The sequence below is a fragment of the Daldinia caldariorum genome (assembly GCF_022478825.1).
Source record: "Daldinia caldariorum strain CBS 122874 unplaced genomic scaffold F4812scaffold_4, whole genome shotgun sequence".
Taxonomy (NCBI): domain Eukaryota; kingdom Fungi; phylum Ascomycota; class Sordariomycetes; order Xylariales; family Hypoxylaceae; genus Daldinia; species Daldinia caldariorum.
The window spans coordinates 1,372,944-1,389,354 of NW_025953040.1; the positions used below are offsets into that span (position 1 = coordinate 1,372,944).

A 16,411-nucleotide genomic window follows, 5' to 3' on the forward strand; every position below is an offset into this window, starting at 1 on the left:
TGTGACATTTAGATCTAAGTGTTAGAATGCCGTCAAATAAGTGCCTAACGCCACTATTCCTTCTACTAACGTTTCTCAGCGAAATTTAAAAACTAATTAAATTCAAAAAATTATTTTTATATATAGCACAAGTTTATAATTATTCTAGTAGTCATTTCTATAGTATACGAGAGGATTCGGTAAAGCTATGCGGATAGCAAAGTGGCCTGCTTGGTGGTGGAATAGGCACTTTTTTTGACGCCATTCTGAGTCTACACTATGAAGCCAACAAATGTGGGTTTCATGTAATTAAGGAGTTGTTATTATCTCACCTGGTGCCATACGATTTATAGTCGTTTAATACAAGGTCTTTACCCCGTAAGCCAATACGGGGAACAGTCTTACCCCTCACAGGAGCTTTTAATAACTGCGTAACTTTTGAGGATTCATCGTAACCACAAATTATTACCGCGTTGTCGATGGCACAAGCACCGAAAACTTGGCTAATTACTGGCTGCTCCAGCGGTTTTGGTGCTCTGTTTGTGCGCCAACTTCGCGAACAGGGAGACCATGTCATTGCTACCGGTCGCAATGCCGAGACAAGACTTGCTCATCTCAAAGATACTGGAGCGATAATCTTTGACCTCGATGTGACGGCACCACCAGATGTTATTGAAGCCAAGATGGCCGAGGCGTGGAATCTATACCCAACCGGTATTGATGTGGTTGTCAATAACGCCGGCTATGTTTTAAGCGGCGCCGTCGAAGAATTGACGTGGGTAACCTGACAGATGCCAGTGCGAAAAGCTACCTAGGCAAACACCGTAACCCGCTGACAGAACGTAGACAAGAGGATATGGAAGATGTCTTCAAGACTAATTTCCATGGTCCACTGAACATCACGCGCGCACTTCTGCCTCGGATGCGGGCTAGAGGAGCAGGCACGCTCTTATATATAAGCTCACAAGCAGCGTGGCATGCTGACCCCAGCGCTGCTGGATACTGCTCATCTAAATTTGCTCTTGGAGGTCGGTCCCTTTTCCCAGCTCCCTAGGTTAATAAGGAGGTGTCCGCCAATGATTGATTATCTTGCTTAGGTGCGATCGAATGTCTTGCTAAGGAACTTGCCATTTTTGCCCCGGGACTGAAGCTATTAATTGTCGAGCCTGGTTACTTCCGCACGAGTGCGTTTAAGAACATAAAGCATGTAGACCCACGCCGGCAGGATTACGCCGAATTCAACTCTGCCGTACGAGCTGTCGAAGCCAGCACGGTTGGCAACGAGCCCGGGGATCCCGACAAGGCGGTTTCAATCATGATCGATTTGGTAAAAGGTACCGGCGTGGCAGCGGGAAAGACTGTGCCACTTCGAGTTCCTTTAGGGACAGATGGCTGGGAGAGAATCAGGGCCAAGTGCGAGGATATGCTAAAGGTCTGCGATGAATGGGAGGAGGTGGCTAAGAGTACCGATTTGAAGTAACCAACAGCTGTGCCAGGCGAAGGGCATGTATAAGTCGGTTTGTCCACGTCAGTTCTGCCTTCCTGCTCCAGATGTAAAACTGCAAACTTCAAGTTGGCGTAGTTGTCCATGACCAAACATTAAATTATGTGTTTCTTCCGAAGCATATGTTTCTAGCTTCTCGATACTGTCTAGTCCTGGTCGGGTGTTTGTATAGTACTGTTGAAAACCCCCCCAAGAATTCTCCATTCTACCGAACTTAGGTGTTGGGTATTATGTACCTGGCATTTAGGTAGTGCACCGAATAAAGTTTTACATGTTGTGGAGATGTTCAATATCACTCTTTTCAAAGAAGTTTGGCGATAGATTGCTGACTTTACAAATTGATGCCAGTATACATGTATGTAAATTTGCCAGTTGCTCAGGTCTATAAGTTAAAGGGTTACCCCTGACCCTCTGCGCGCCAACTTGTCTACCAGAAACAACGCGCCCTGCCGACGTGGTCTGTGCTTTTCAAGACGCATCTTCAATGTTATTGTCGCGTTTGCAACTTTTATATCTCTTCGAGCATTCCAGTACCTCTTATCGCACGAAGTGGTTCTAGGCTCAGTATTAGGAGTACGACATAGCTCAACTGGATTTTCTGCCAGACCTTGAAAATATGAATTGGAATTCCGAAGTTCCGATTGAAATCTCGGATGGCTCCTCCGAGAACGACGACAGCATCGATTCCGAATCTGCATCTGGGGAGGAACGTCTGAATGAGCTAGTTCTAAGATGCCTCGACAGTATTCAAACTACTGGCCACGTTGCTGCGTCTAAACAGCACGATGCTTTTATCAACCCTGGCTTGACGATTGCTGACGCTCTTATACCATTACATTACCTTTAGTGCCCCGCGATGCTGAGACGATCAGGAGTGCATCTAGACAAGCTCCTTTTGGCAAAGGTGATGAGGTATGTTCTAATGACAACTCCTGCTCTTCTTCTTCTTCTTTTTTTATGTCTCCGGGAGTCTTATGTGATGATGTTGCTAAGTGACGCTCCTACAGACAGTGGTTGACACCTCGGTCCGCAATACATGGGAGCTTGACCACACTCAGTTCACATTTGCGAACCCTGCTTGGAAAGCCTATGTTGCCTCCCTATTAGACGAGGCCGCACGGAGTTTGGCTATGTCAGAGGTGAAAGCTGAACCTTATAAGCTGCTTCTATATGAAGAAGGTTCTTTTTTCAAACGTCATAAAGACTCGGAAAAGGTTCCAGGGATGATTGGGACCTTAGTTATTTGCCTTCCCTCGAAACATGAGGGTGGTAGTGTTCACTTATCTCATGCCGGCAAGAGCTACGTTTTCGAAACAGATAAGACTTCCGACTTCGGTCTTACGAGTCTCTCATAGTTCTCCGACGTTACGCACGAGATAAAGCCTTTAACGTCCGGATACCGCTTAGTGTTGACATACAACATAATCCATACGGGTCGCAAGCAGATATCTGCTGGACTAGTTGGGGAGCAGTCAGGACGTCTTCGCTCGGCACTCGTTCAATGGCAGTCAAAACAATCGTCCAGAGAGAAGCTAGTTTATAAGCTTGAACACAGGTATACTAAGTCGAGCCTGAAGTTAAACAACTTGAAAGGGCGAGACAGAGCTGTATGTCAGAGTCTGTATGAAGTTGGCTTGAGCTGCGGCTTCACCATTTTCCTCGCCAAGATGACCCGAACGCAAACCGAAGAAGATCCTGATAATTACCACTACAGTACGGATGAGAACTATACAGAACTAAAAGACGTCGTAACATGCGACGGATTGACTGTTCGTGGTGATATGTACCTAGATGATGACGAAATTTTAGGGTCAGACCTATGGGATCGAGACGCTGATAGCGAGGAGGAAGGCGATTTCACAGGCAATGAAAGCATGCCATCGACCCTTCGTTATCATGATACAGTAAGTTCTCAGTAGGCTCACCTTATCTTGAGTTCCGTATTAACTCGACGTAGGTGGTTGTTATAGTACCTATGAGCCAAGTGCCTTCTCTTCTTCCTAAGGATGATCCGGGTACTGCATTGAGTTTCGTTGCTAGTACTTTAGAGCACCAACCGAACGACCACCACCTCCAAGATTCTCTATTGACGATTTTAGAAGACGCTGTCACGCGTGGCTCACCGAATAGCACAATACTATCTAACGTAATTGATCTAGCTGTCAAGTTGCAGAGAACAAAACTGTATCAGGCAGCTCTTAATGCTGCCCTAAGAGACTCGACTTCTCGACAATTAGTTTTGGAAACAATAGTCCGACACATAAAGGAGGACCATGCTAAAAGCCCCGAGACATAACTAGACTGGGATTCTTGGTGAGTTGACATTTCCGGTGATCTTCGTAGCCTTTCTCTAATCAATCTAGGTTCGGCAACGCGTTTTCAGGGACTACCGAGATTTCCCTCGTCATCCTAGCTGATGCATTGAACAAACTTGACGCGTTGATACAGGATGAAGATATAAAGCTTTCCTTTGAAAATTGGAAGGCACCGATAGCACAAAAAATGGTTGAGTCAAAGCGGGCATTGGATATGCCAGATCATGACTACTTGATCATCCTGTTATTTACTCGTTCGGGAGACTTGGAGTGGTTAGCAAACTGGTTCGTATAGTTACCTGCTATTTGAAGTATTAACGTTGGATCATACCAGCTGGGCTAATTCGCTGTTTTATTAACCAGGTTTGCGCCAACACTAGCAAGCAAAGGCTCCAGGTTCCTCATTTCTACGATATTGGGGGAGGTATACACCAATCGCGATCGCAAATTGTTTCAAAATGCTACTCATGCGTACCGGTGCATCCTAGAAAGGAGTAATGAAAAATTGGCTCTACAGGCTAGGGATTTTCCATCGCCTTACAGCAGCTATTCCTACCGACCTCTCGACAAAGATAGCCTAGATTTCAAGATAATCATCAAAGTTATCAGCCAAGGTCTGGACTTGGGGTTATCTAAAGAGGCCACTGGATTTATTGAGACGAGCTGTAATAATATCTATAAATCTTGCCCGGAAACCAACGCAAACAGCATCCTTCCAGCTACAACAATTCGAGGTTTTCTGGAAGCTCTATTAACGGTCTTACAAAAATACAAGGTCCCTCCACTCGAATCGGTAAAAAATATGTTTGTAGCCCTCTTCCGTCACGTTCTCATCGGAAAGCTGCCGACGCGTCCAGTAAAGCTCCCAGGGTGGAAGCACAAGCGGATATACTGCCAGGAGAACTGCAATGAATGTAGGCAGCTCAACTCCTTCCTTGTGGATGTCAATGAGCAAACGCGGGAGTTCGCTATGGCTACGAAAAAGCGGGAACACCTCCAGAGTCACCTACGAAGCAATCTTTTCCGTTGCGTTACCAGAACAGGCCGTACGCCGTACGTATTGGTTGTCACCAAGCTGGGAAAAGAATTCCAGGAGGATATGAAGGAGTACGAACGTAGTCTTGCGTCCATTAAGAATCATCTCAGACCGTTCCAGTGCGTGTACGTGAAGTCTCTACTAGGAGAAGAGCTGTACGATGAGCTGGTCCTCTTGAAAGATGAGTCGAGTGCGGATAACTCTGGAATGACGAGGGCTTCTGGTGAGAAGAGGAAAGCAGAGGAGGAGCTGGAAGGCTCTAGTGCGTCTAGGCCAAAACTTATAGAGTGATTTATTAGGTGGCTCGGCCGAAGTGCGGTTTGGCTTATGGAGGAAAGCAAAAAAAAGAAGTCCCTATACGGGATAGAGCCCACCGTACCTTACCTTGACCTGTATATTAAATCTGTATCATAGATATACTAGCCCCGGGAATGCTGGACGTCTTGGGCTGCAGTATCAAAGACAGGCCAGGGGTAGAATATAGATTCGGAACTAAATATGTATAATTTTTAAAGAACATCGATATCTAGTCCAGGGTCACTTACTCAGTGCAAGATCCCGAATATCAAGATACAATTGTTGATTTAAAATGCTAGATATGAATTAATTTGGTATCTTAATGTGACCATTAGTCTTCAATCACCATCCCAAACGCCCCAACCCTATGCTACTATCCCTCACCTAAAGAATGAGTACAACAACTAATATAAAGACACGGAGCATCGCTCATAAAACGCCTAACCGTTAGATAATTCACTTGCCCCCCTCTTCGCTTGCCCTATCCCATCTTCAACCATCTACTCTCAAGCCCCCAAACGCGCGGTCTAACTCCTCGCCCTGATCAACCGCCATCTCGCTAATCCCCGCCGTCTTACCCCCAGCACCACTACCACTAACACTACTACCAGCACCAGCACCGTCGCGGTCCGCAATACTCGTCTCCGCAAACCGGTCCACGGCCTCCGCCTCCTCAGCGGGACGAAAAGCAGCAGCAGCAGGACCACCACCACCGCTGCTGCTGCTACCGCTGCGCTCGGGCAGTAGCAGTCGCTCGTCGCTATCGAGCCACCCGGGCGCGACGCGGCGCTTCTCGGCGAGCTCGCGGTTGCGGATGGCGACGTGCATGTCGTACAGGAGGCGCTTGGACTCCTCCTGGACGCGGTCGATGTGGGCGCGCAGGGCGCGGCACGACGCGACGATGTCGTCCGGGTGCGCGGCGTGGCCCGACGCCGCCACCACGTACTTGACCTTGTCGTCGGTGGCGCCGGTGACGCCGCTCGCGGGCGGGGGCAGCGTCGACGGCATGGCCTTGTATGTGTAGGGGAGGGTGGCGGCTGTGGGGAGGAAGACGAAGGGGGAGACGGTTAGGGGGATTTGCGCGAGGAGGGGATGCGTGCCTGGTTGATGAGGGTTAGTTACCTGGTAGTTGGTTGGTTGATTGTTGGTTGTTTGTGGTGGTGTTGAAGATATGGAGATGGAGATGGGGATGAGGATGGATAGGAGGGGATGTAATCAGGTTAAGTTAGGTACTTACGATCATCCCGCATTGTAACCATTGTGTTTTGCAGTTGGAAAATAATATGAGAAAAAGGTTTCTTATAATGGCCCCCTGACCGTTTGAATTGGTTGTCTATTTGCTAATCGAACTCGACAGTTTATAGTTGGATGGATGTAAAGTCGAAATATCGAAGTCGCTGTCGGCCTTTCCATAGTACCTAACCTACCTAGGAGGTACCCAGCCATGACGTGGGTGTAAGGTAGGTACCTAAACGTGAGAGATCGATAAGCGATAAACCCCTCTGTGCTCCAATTTCCCAAATGTAATTTAGGTAATAGCTTGAGGTACCTACTTTTTTTTACCTTTTAACAACTCCGAGGTCCATTTTCGCGATTTTACTTCTTGACTTCAAGTACCCGTACCTATACTAGCATTGCATTGCACCACGAACGTTGAAGGTCTTGAATACATAAATAAATTCTCCTACGCACCTAATTGCGACGGGAATCACATAAGTCATGCTACCCCCGACCGTAATTAGAACTTGCCCTTCGGCAGACAACGATTTCCAGCCCTTAAGTGAATATCAGGCCCAAACCCCAGATACTTTCTTCGACGGGAAGCCCGTCCTCTACTACCACGACGAAAATGTTAAGGCATGGGTATCAAAGGAGCAATACGAAGCTCTGTATATTTTCTCAAAGGGTTCAGACGACGGCCAGACACCGTTAAATCCTAGTGCGCCTGAATGCTATGCCCTCGAGAATAACTGGGGGAAGCATTTATACGAAGAGAAGGTCGAGGTATTCGTTGCATCAAAGTAAGAAAGTGTTTTACATAACATATAACTAAACTTTGTATTTGCGCTATGTTCCACTAACGGTTTCAACAGCAAGTTGACACTATTCTCTCACAAGAGCGGAACAGGAATTGAGATTCCTTACCCGGCTATTACGCTGCACGCCATCAAGAACTTCCACCATATAGAGAAACCGGATGAGGCTTCATCCAAGTTCGTCGGAGTCTACATGCAGCTGGAATTCTCGAGTTCGGGAGGAGAGGACGACGAAGGCTCCGACCCCATCGAGCTCACGCTTATCCCATACAAAGCTTTGTCAGACGAGCAGTCTTCGACAGAGACCACGCCAATCATCGACCCTTTGAACAGCGGGCGTGCTACCGCCTTATTCAGCCAGGTCTCGACATGCTCTAACTTACACCCCGATCCCCATGAGGAGGACGACGAAGGAGAGGGCGGGGACGAATTCGACCGTATTCTGTTCGAGGGTAGTGCCGAGGGTGATGCGATAGAAGGGTTACCTGGCGCGTTCAGGGGGGATCTTAACGGCGGCTTACCGCCTCCTATGCCGGGAAGCTCCGGTTGGATTACCGCCGACAACGTCAACCAGTATTTCGACCAAGATGGCAATTGGATTGGGGGAGAAGGGGTGAGCGGTGAACTCGGAGACGGTGCCGGCCGCGTCCGTGCACATGTCGAGTTGGATCAGGACGGCATGGATGGGGTCGAAAATGGCGACGGTGCCGACTCGAAACGTCCGCGAACCGAATAAACGAGCCTTTGTAGGAATCAAGCGTCAAAACGTACCTAATAGACCTACGAGTATAGTATATACTCTCGGATAGCCTCATAGGCGGAACGATTCACAATCTGTGCTAGGTTAGGTACCTACCTACTAGGAACCCAAAGCACATGTGTATAGCAGCTTAGCGCATTGAGCTCAATTTACGATGTTAAACAAAGCCTCATACCCTGGTAAGTTCTGTTAATCCAAGATTTTTGTTGAAGTCGTATCATTGACATATAATAAAGTCTGGATAGATGGGTACCCTCGACGCTCTACTGATACTAGAATTAGTCACAATATTTAATAAGGGAAGTTGAACGATCCCGACTATTTGTTATGATACTCGCTGCGGCGATACTATTGTCATATTGCTATATTAGAATCTCCTAACCCAACCCAGTTACATAAGAGGATATGACCTATATATAATATAATATACGACGAAAGTTAACGGATATCAGTACACACTGTTTACATGACAAAGAAAAATACTGCGCTCCCGATGGAGTAAGTAAGAGGTAGAGGTAGTATATAGACCCGCGACCCTAGCGGCTAACCCTTCAGGAACCCCTTCGCGTCATACAAGCTTTCAACACTCGACCTCTTAGCAGTCGCCTCCTCGCGGCTTAGTTTCGTGACATGTGTGATGAGGTGGCTGGCGTGCTTCACGGGGCTCGTACCGATATTACTCCCCCTCTTCGCGTCCAAGCCCTGCAGCACCACCGTTCCTCGCCGGCTTCTGCCCGCACCACTTCTCTGCAACGGGCTGTGGTGATGGTGTTTCGTCCCAGAGCTACCATTACCGTTACCGTTACCGTTGGTGTGAGAATAGGCACTCGCAACCACCGTACCGCTTCCCGCGCTCGACTGGGACAGTCTATTGATATTGCTGTTGATATTGCTGTTGCTGCTATTTTTCTTTGAGTCTCCCCCGCTTCCTCCAAGCAGCAGGTAGTTCCGCATCCCGCCGCTCTGTTTCCCGGGACTGAACCCGCCCCCTCGCATCCCGACGACCGTCGAGCTGGCGACGCTGATGTCGCTCATGGTGCTCAGCTGGCTGTTCATGCGCCGCAGCTCCGTGATCGCCGCCGACATGCGCACCGTCCTGCCGCGCTTCACCGTGCTGTTGCTCGCCCGCAGCGGCGGCACCTGGTCCCCGTCCTGCGAGTATATCGATCCTTCCGACGGCATGCTGCGGCGCGGCGGCGACGACGACGACGACGAGGCTGGGATCCACATTACGGATTCGTGGTTGAACTGCCGCGGCTCGCTTGCCGCAGTTGCGCCCTTTTCGGCGGGTTGTTGTCCGTAATTCGGGATCCGGAACCCGATCCGCGAGGACTTGCGTGCGTTGGATATTGCCCTTACGAGCTTCTCCGGCGACACCTCTTGTGATTTGTTAATTGCTGCTGCGGACCCGGCTTGGTCCTCGTGGTAGCTGTACGTGTAGCTGTCGTAGACGGACGAGAGCCCGGCTTCGGAGATTACCGGGCTGGAGGGGCGTTCGCGGTTCGCGAATGTGGGCGAGTTGATGATGGACCGAGGGGAGGGCAGCACTCGTCGGCGCAAGGGCGAGGGCGTCGGGCTCTTGAAAGAGTTGCTCTCTTGGGAGACGGTCCTTTTGTGCGCGGACCGTTTCGCCGCATCGGACTGCTGACGAGGCAGTTCGGCTGGGAGCGGGGAGAAGACCTTTGATAGACGCGCGGGGTTCTGTGGCGGCGGAGTAGACACTGTGAATGGGTCGTCTTCATTTTCGTCTGATGACGGCGGCGTGAACGACGGCGTGCGCTTAGGTAAACCGTCTTTCACCGATTTTCCTCGAGAGTCTGCCGGAGGCGCAGGTATGACGCAAGGGGCCACCATCCCCAGGGTTCCCCTACGAATTCGTAATGGAGGGGGTACTTCCTCATCGCCGAACCGCGACTTGGGACTTCTCTCCGGGCTCACCTGGAAGTTCCTGTGTGGAGAGAGGACCTGGCGGTTAGAAAGAGCTTTTCCCGGGGCGTGCCTCTCCACGCTCGCTTCGAGTCTTGGGTCCACTGGAGGGCTACGGCCAGATGCTTCTTCCATGCTATATAGTGTTGACAAAGCGGAAGACAGGGTACTCCCATTGGAAAATGGACGTGCAGGCTGACCTCCTTGTGGACTGGGAGTGGGTTCTGTCGATCTGTTGACGCGGCTTGGGCTGGATAAAGCGGTTCGTACGTCCTGGTACGAGTCCCGTTTAGGTGCGATGAGGCTGTCCGGTTCCGATAGAATGGAAGCTTGTGACATGCGCGATATATGGGATTGTTGTCGTGAATGCCCAGGAGTCCGCATCTGGCGTTGAGAGAGTTGTGGCTTTGGGGTCGACCCTTCTAGTTCGGCGTAGGACAGTGTTGCCGGTGCGCTCTTGTGACTCTTGACGGGACTGACATCCCCTCTCTCCGGAGTCTCGTAATAGGGGTCTGTGTATCCTCCATAGTGAAGGTCCTGGATTCCCCCATTCAGTACCCTTCCGGGGGTATATGGGGGAGCCATCAGGGTCTGCCGTCGCGCACTTCTATGTCCGTCTTGCAATCTCTCCGCAGTCATACGCAGAATTTCTGTTAACTCCGTGTCCGTAGCGCTGTGCTTTAATATCGGCTGCCGCTGTGTCTGCCCCTGCGGAATACTAATTGGGGCAGGGAGACGCGCTCCACCGGCCAGTTGTTGCGCGGCTTGGAACGAGACCCTGTTGCGGTATCGTGGGTTATGAATGATATCCGGCGGTGATTTGGACGGGCTGTTGGACACAGACCCGGGGCTTGCGTTGCTTGAGGGCCCATACATCTTCTGCGGACTGGTGTACACCTGAGACTGATGTTGGCTCTGCCGTGGCGTCGCTGCGTATCCGTTGATGTTTGCATCCTGCGGTGCTCTGCTCATTCTCTGCTCATCGGCACTATTACCCGGGTTGTTCTCCTGCTGTCCTGTCCCAGTTTCGGTGTACGGCAGAGTAGGGCTCATTTCGCCTATGCCGCTTCTCGTCGAAAGACGGCTTAAGGAACGGCCCAGCCCACCGTCAAACCAGCTCACTATCCTGTTGTGCTTCTGTTTCGACTTCCTTGGGGATGTGACAGTTGGGCCGTGGAGCGCATCTTCGTCGATCCACGATGCTTTGCGCCGGTTCTGATACATGTCGTAGCCGCGTTCCTTGTCCGGTGATCGGGGCTTCTGACCCTGCTGCGTGTCTACGCTGCCTCGACCGCTCCCATCTCCTCCCGAGAAGCTCCCCGGGCGCGTTCGAGCTGGTGATCCCACGTTCAGGCTTGAGCGTCGGCTCTTGCTCTCTTCCATCCCAACCTCGTCGTCCTTATCCATCATGCTAGCTACCTGGTCACCGATAATGCTCTTCTTTCGTAGTCGTCGCGGGCCGGTCTCGTTCATTGTCATGTCGCCAGACTCCACCACAACCTCGGAAAAGGCAGACATGCGTCGCTGGTCCTGCTTCTTCGCAAGCTTTATGAGCAGGGGTGCGAGCGCTGCGAAGAGTATTACGGCCCCGGCGATTGCGATACCAGCTATAGCCCCCGTGGAGAGCGCCATCCCCGTACCAGCCTCTTTCGCCGCGACGACGGAAGCAGTATTTCGACTCTTGACGAAGGAAGACATTTTTTCTTATATCACCGCCAAAGTAAGGTATAAATAAACTGGCTCCCTAAAGACGTGTTTATACTCCTTTCGATCGCATTCGTACTTCTTCTCTCTCGCACGTTCTTGGCCCGGACATAAGCTGTAGGGTTAGTAGGTCGTACAACGGCTCTGTGAAGATTACATGGATAGAAAAGAGGGAAGTTCGTTAACCTTTCAAAGAGGATAGTAGTCATTAGGAAAGAACATGATGGCACGAATAGGCAGCAAAGAGAAGCGGTTCAAGACGAGCTCGACCTGGAGCAAAAACAAAACAAATCAAAATCTCCATACCCGATCCTAAACATCTACGGGCCATACAATGCCTGGAGAATCTCGGAATGCGTCATCTCGAGCTTCTAATATGCTCCTGGAATGCGTTGCTATTACTACCTGGCGTGCTGTGTAGGCTATGAGGAGCAAGTCGCATTCCAAGCGACATTCAGCTCATCCCTAGCTTACCTAGACAAAGACCCTTCGTCGTAGGCAGAAGAAGTCAGTGTGATAACAAACGCAACCTACAACTAATTGCGATAAGATTTAGAATTAAGATAGACTGCGTTTGATTTCATTTGATGGCTAGAACTAGGATAGCGACTAATAAGACACCCGGCAAGTTGTTTACACGAACCGGAGTAGACTAGAATGTATCAAAGCACCAAACCACAGTATTGCAAAACGAAATACAACATCAAGAAATTGATCAACGGATTACACGAAAGTACACATAGTAGTCTGACTTAATTCATCGTCTTGATATGGCTCATAGGTGGGTATAAAACTCAAGGCTATGGGAATACTGAAACGATCTCTTGCCGGAAGAGATGGATCCCGAGAATGCACCGAGTACCTTCAATACGCCAGTTTGTATGCTTCAAATCAGACCTTTTAGACTCACTGCCCTCTACAGCCGAGTCACTGAACGCCGAAATATAAATCCCCATATGCAATATCACTTTTCAGTCAGGCATGAATTTTGCATCAAGTTGCGAAATTGAATGCAGTCGTATTTGTGTCAATGCCTTCCGTTCTAACTCATCGCATATGCTCTGCTTTTCGACAAGGGGCCTCCCTAACGTGCTGTAAAAAGTCTCCGGGTGAAATCGAATGAGACCCTGAAACATGATGCAAAAATTTATCGCCAGTCCATATTGACGAACAAGTATTTCCACAGAAACGAATAGAAAAGAATGGTTTTTGTTGGCCTCTTAGGATCTCAGAGCGTGGTGTCGGTGCTGCATCGCGTGTCTTCCGTAGAATCTACGCGGCTGCACTGCAGGGGATCCAACTGTCACAGTTGTGACAGACTCCTCGGTGATATACACCACGGGCTCTTTCCAAATGACAACCTCCACCAAGTTACCGCGCGTAACGGTCTCCGTGCTAACTATTTGGTAGGAGACACCAGATTCCGAACTAGGTACTGGCGCCGAAGTCGTGGTTGGCGGGGGAGGCGTAGAACTGGTGCTCGAGGAAGTCGGAGAAGGTGTCTGAGCTGGCGGTACAGCAAGGGCGCCAAAGTCCTGGGATGCGGGAGCCGACTGGGCGGGCGCGATTGAACTTGAGCTTGCCGCAGGTGTGCTAGAAGAAGTAACTGCCGGAACGCTGGAGGATGTAGTGGCCGACGAGGGGCTACCACTAAAGAAACCACCAATTAAGCTCGTTGCGGCGGAAATGATGGGCGATAGAGGGTTAGCATCACCGACACCAGGAGTGGCAGACTGTGGACCAGCCTGGACCTGAATGTTACCAGGAAGGTTTGCAAGGTGACGAGCAGAACCGTCTTCTTGAGCAAGCACCGGCGGAACATCGAATTGGCAAGAGTTCTGTTCTTCGTCGGTCTGAAGAGGTCCGTTGTCTACGAAGAGCTGGCAGTCTCGAATGTTACCGGAAGCGTTCGTGCAGGTGTCAATAGCTTCCTGCAAGAAATCCACGTCCCAGCCAGTCATGAAATCGCCATGGTAGCCAAATCCTTAAAAGCGAATTAGTACTATAATATTAATACAAATTTCTAGAAATATGATTTGCTTACCAGTCGGGTCACCATTGGAGACGACAAACTGTCCATTGCGGCCATGGAATTGTTTGTTGCCAGTATCCCAGATAGTCTCATAGAACAGAGTGACTAATCGCTTCGGATGAGACTCAGGGCAAACACCATTCCCAACCAAGTCGGGATAGGCCACATGGCTCTTGTGGTCCTTGGATGTGACTTCACCGTTCCAGCACGACGGAAACATCAACTCAATGCGAAGACCATCCGGACAGTTCGTGTCAAGGAATTCTTTATCCGGCATATAATGGCGGAGTAAAGAGCCTTCGGGTTCCTTGTGGTAGTTCATGCAGTTGAATCCGATTGCTCGTTGCTCGAGATCATTCTGACTAGTTTGCTTGAGAGCGGCCCAGTCAGACTGAGGAGGGTCAGGCGACTTCGGATCTCCCACGGTATAGTCTCGACGGTAGTTGCTTCCAGCGACCGCCTGGAATCCAGGAGGGAAAGCTGTGACATTGTCTCCACGGAGAAGATAGTATCTATTCTTGATATTAGCTCTGATACAAGGCTTGCGGTATTATGTGGGGTGGAAACTTAGGTAATAAAGGGGCTTGAGTGATAGGAAATAGGCCTTCCTTTATCCTACGTGGAAAGAGTGCAGGATAGCTGAAGACAACTGAGGTTTGTTGCGACAGGTAAGAGCGATTAAGAAGACATTACTTACGCAAGCATTCCTCCAACCTGAGGAACAATTTCAAACTCCTTTGTATCGCTGTCTTGGAAGTAGAGTGCGGGGGTCCAATATGCCGATTTGTCTTGCTTCACGGCACATGAACTGCAGCTCCCCTGTCTAAGCTCATCGTAAGTAGCGCTGAGCGAAAAACCTATAGAAGGTGGTTAATAGGTATACCAATACACAATATACAAGACGGGCGCATAGGGAAATATAGAAACTTACCAGAAGAGCCGTGGACGGTATGAATGTGAGGAGATACCACACCAGCATCCATAATAGGATCAATGCGAGCTAGACCTGTACGGCCATGACACTCCATACGCCAGAAAGCTGATACATCCCCAAAGGTTCCCAGAAGGAAAAAGGCAGTCAAAATTTTAGACGCCATTTTGCGATCGGCAGATTTGACCTGGAACAGGGAAGTTCGTTGATTTTGATCAAGAGGCTCCGCGCAAAGTTGTTATTTGCTCGGAGTTTGTCGATATTTTCTCGGTTGCAAGGAAATGTGTAGCCGGCTCACAGTTTCGTTGCTTTGTGCAATTGTTTGTTTGTCGCTAGGCACCACAGTACAGACGATGGAAAGAGCGCAAGTCCAGTAGTACACCCGTGACTCCTCGGGCGGTTAAGCGTCAATGGTTCGTTACTGCCAATACGGATGATTCACTGTCGGAAGCCTAGAAACTGGCACTCTTTGTGCTGCAGTATGCTGAATTCCCGGGTCGCACACCCAAGGCTGCCGATGCTATTGCCAATTCCTTCCACCTCGGTTTCCTTAATTCACTATTCCTACCAAATCCACACTTGCTATCCAGAGCAATCAGAACCCCCCCAACACTCGTGGTAGGTAGTATCTGATTGGCCTGTGCGTAACCTATGCCAAGTGTCGCGAGATCCACGGTTTGATATCGAGTAGTAATACCGATGCAGGTGACCACGGTTTCTGAAGTTGACTTCCTAAGCTTTTTTTCTTGCCTCCAAATTCAACGATGCGCAATGCCCAACGGAACAAATGTTTGCTTGCTTTTTTGAGAGCCGAAATGAATGCGCTCGACACAAGAAAAGAAAGTGATGATGCCAATATAATCTAGATGGAGACCTAGACTTTTGGTGAATATGGTAAAGAGCGTGGGGTTGACGTTAATCGTCGAGAGTTGTAATGAGCGGAATGATTCGGTGGTAGTGAGGGTGAAGACCCAAGAGGAGCAGAAACGAGAGACGAAAAAGAAAAACGGCGAAGGCAGAGGGGATATTGAAAATAGCAGTGCTTAGAAAGGGCGAAGGGTAAAGGAGCAGGAGGGTAGGTGGGGATTGGCGGATAAGGAGGTGTTTGGCAATCGTGAGACAGTACAGGGCAGGTACGATCCGGTACATTGGGTACATCCACATAGAGAAACCTGTTCTGCCTGGTAGCACAGCATTTGTACATGCATTATAACAACATAGGTACCTACCTCCTACCTAAGGTACTGTCTATACCACTTACCTTCCCTAACTTGCAAACGGTTTGTACAATTACCTAGTATGCGCACAGGTATTATCGTCCACGTTGTACCTATCTTATTTACAGCATCGTTATACTTAGGTATTCGTCTTTTCAAAAGTCGAAAAGCCTACTTAACAATATCCTCCTAGTTCCGCAGAGAAGGGTTTTCTTGCAAATCTTAGCATAAGCGACGGCTCGGTTCCATCTAGGAAACCCTATAGGATCGTCATTTCTCCCAAAAGAAGATTAAATGTTTTTTTTTCTAGAGATGCTAGATTAGGTCAGATCTCTAGGCATATCAATGTTACGTCATCAAGGGGCTCTTTTCTCATAACGTTTATTGGCCAGAGATATTCAGGGACAAGAGCAAAGGGGTAACATCCTGGACTTGTTCTACGCAGGTACAGATATGGTTTCTCCAATTTCCCAGCAACTGGTCCAAGATCCGGTAGCAGCCGAGGGATGTACCTAAGTACCTGATATGCAATTGCTCTGAGGCCCGGAGCAATTGTTACACAAAAGGAAACTGAGTAGAAAATGGCACAGCAGAATGGACTTCGCCAAGATAACCATTTCTCGTAATGCCTCTATTTTTACTTCTCAACGGCGCATGCATAATCGATAATGGCG

At 49.3% G+C, this 16,411-nt stretch overlaps 7 protein-coding genes across 7 annotated transcripts; 4 read left to right on the forward strand and 3 right to left on the reverse strand.

Moving 5' to 3' along the window:
* The first annotated feature begins 331 nt into the window (after positions 1-331).
* On the forward strand, positions 332-1,483 carry F4812DRAFT_310502 (NAD(P)-binding protein). Its single transcript, XM_047931335.1, has 3 exons — positions 332-754; positions 826-1,007; positions 1,077-1,483. Exons 1-3 carry the CDS (start codon positions 459-461, stop codon positions 1,457-1,459), a joined length of 861 nt encoding a protein of 286 aa, XP_047792341.1. The 5' UTR covers positions 332-458; the 3' UTR covers positions 1,460-1,483.
* A 616-nt stretch (positions 1,484-2,099) lies between these two features.
* On the forward strand, positions 2,100-2,838 carry F4812DRAFT_457425 (uncharacterized protein; the record flags this gene model as incomplete). The annotated part of the gene is made up of 3 exons (XM_047937165.1): positions 2,100-2,226; positions 2,331-2,395; positions 2,491-2,838. 3 exons carry the CDS (start codon positions 2,100-2,102, stop codon positions 2,836-2,838), a joined length of 540 nt encoding a protein of 179 aa, XP_047792342.1.
* Positions 2,839-3,150: 312 nt separating this feature from the next.
* F4812DRAFT_457426 (uncharacterized protein) lies at positions 3,151-5,125 on the forward strand (the record flags this gene model as incomplete). The annotated part of the gene is made up of 4 exons (XM_047937166.1): positions 3,151-3,387; positions 3,441-3,667; positions 3,847-4,083; positions 4,162-5,125. The coding sequence occupies 4 exons, from the start codon at positions 3,151-3,153 to the stop codon at positions 5,123-5,125; spliced, it is 1,665 nt and encodes a 554-aa protein (XP_047792343.1).
* Positions 5,126-5,399: 274 nt separating this feature from the next.
* On the reverse strand, positions 5,400-6,517 carry F4812DRAFT_421250 (uncharacterized protein). Its single transcript, XM_047933530.1, has 2 exons — positions 6,369-6,517; positions 5,400-6,231 (listed from the first exon to the last, which is right to left on the reverse strand). The coding sequence occupies exons 1-2, from the start codon at positions 6,388-6,390 to the stop codon at positions 5,624-5,626; spliced, it is 630 nt and encodes a 209-aa protein (XP_047792344.1). The 5' UTR covers positions 6,391-6,517; the 3' UTR covers positions 5,400-5,623.
* A 333-nt stretch (positions 6,518-6,850) lies between these two features.
* F4812DRAFT_457428 (regulator of volume decrease after cellular swelling-domain-containing protein) lies at positions 6,851-7,903 on the forward strand (the record flags this gene model as incomplete). The annotated part of the gene is made up of 2 exons (XM_047937167.1): positions 6,851-7,152; positions 7,225-7,903. 2 exons carry the CDS (start codon positions 6,851-6,853, stop codon positions 7,901-7,903), a joined length of 981 nt encoding a protein of 326 aa, XP_047792345.1.
* A 232-nt stretch (positions 7,904-8,135) lies between these two features.
* F4812DRAFT_310583 (uncharacterized protein) lies at positions 8,136-12,164 on the reverse strand. The gene has a single exon (XM_047931337.1). The coding sequence runs from the start codon at positions 11,549-11,551 to the stop codon at positions 8,471-8,473; it is 3,081 nt and encodes a 1,026-aa protein (XP_047792346.1). The 5' UTR covers positions 11,552-12,164; the 3' UTR covers positions 8,136-8,470.
* F4812DRAFT_310582 (uncharacterized protein) lies at positions 12,165-14,819 on the reverse strand. Its single transcript, XM_047931336.1, has 4 exons — positions 14,521-14,819; positions 14,287-14,446; positions 13,602-14,101; positions 12,165-13,541 (listed from the first exon to the last, which is right to left on the reverse strand). The coding sequence occupies exons 1-4, from the start codon at positions 14,684-14,686 to the stop codon at positions 12,778-12,780; spliced, it is 1,590 nt and encodes a 529-aa protein (XP_047792347.1). The 5' UTR covers positions 14,687-14,819; the 3' UTR covers positions 12,165-12,777.
* Positions 14,820-16,411: the final 1,592 nt, after the last annotated feature.

Bases quoted from the DNA above. Each gene is read 5' to 3' on its own strand.
- F4812DRAFT_310502 (XM_047931335.1), top strand. From the start codon at position 459: ATGGCACAAGCACCGAAAACTTGGCTAATTACTGGCTGCTCCAGCGGT. The intron at 755-825 runs GTGGGTAACCTG...GACAGAACGTAG, and splicing joins GGCGCCGTCGAAGAATTGAC to ACAAGAGGATATGGAAGATG. The intron at 1,008-1,076 runs GTCGGTCCCTTT...TATCTTGCTTAG, and splicing joins ATCTAAATTTGCTCTTGGAG to GTGCGATCGAATGTCTTGCT.
- F4812DRAFT_421250 (XM_047933530.1), bottom strand. From the start codon at position 6,390: ATGGTTACAATGCGGGATGATC. The intron at 6,232-6,368 runs GTAAGTACCTAA...CTCATCAACCAG, and splicing joins GGTTACAATGCGGGATGATC to GCACGCATCCCCTCCTCGCG.
- F4812DRAFT_310583 (XM_047931337.1), bottom strand. From the start codon at position 11,551: ATGTCTTCCTTCGTCAAGAGTCGAAATACTGCTTCCGTCGTCGCGGCG.
- F4812DRAFT_310582 (XM_047931336.1), bottom strand. From the start codon at position 14,686: ATGGCGTCTAAAATTTTGACTGCCTTTTTCCTTCTGGGAACCTTTGGG. The intron at 14,447-14,520 runs GTAAGTTTCTAT...CACCTTCTATAG, and splicing joins TACCGTCCACGGCTCTTCTG to GTTTTTCGCTCAGCGCTACT. The intron at 13,542-13,601 runs GTAAGCAAATCA...TTCGCTTTTAAG, and splicing joins CTCCAATGGTGACCCGACTG to GATTTGGCTACCATGGCGAT.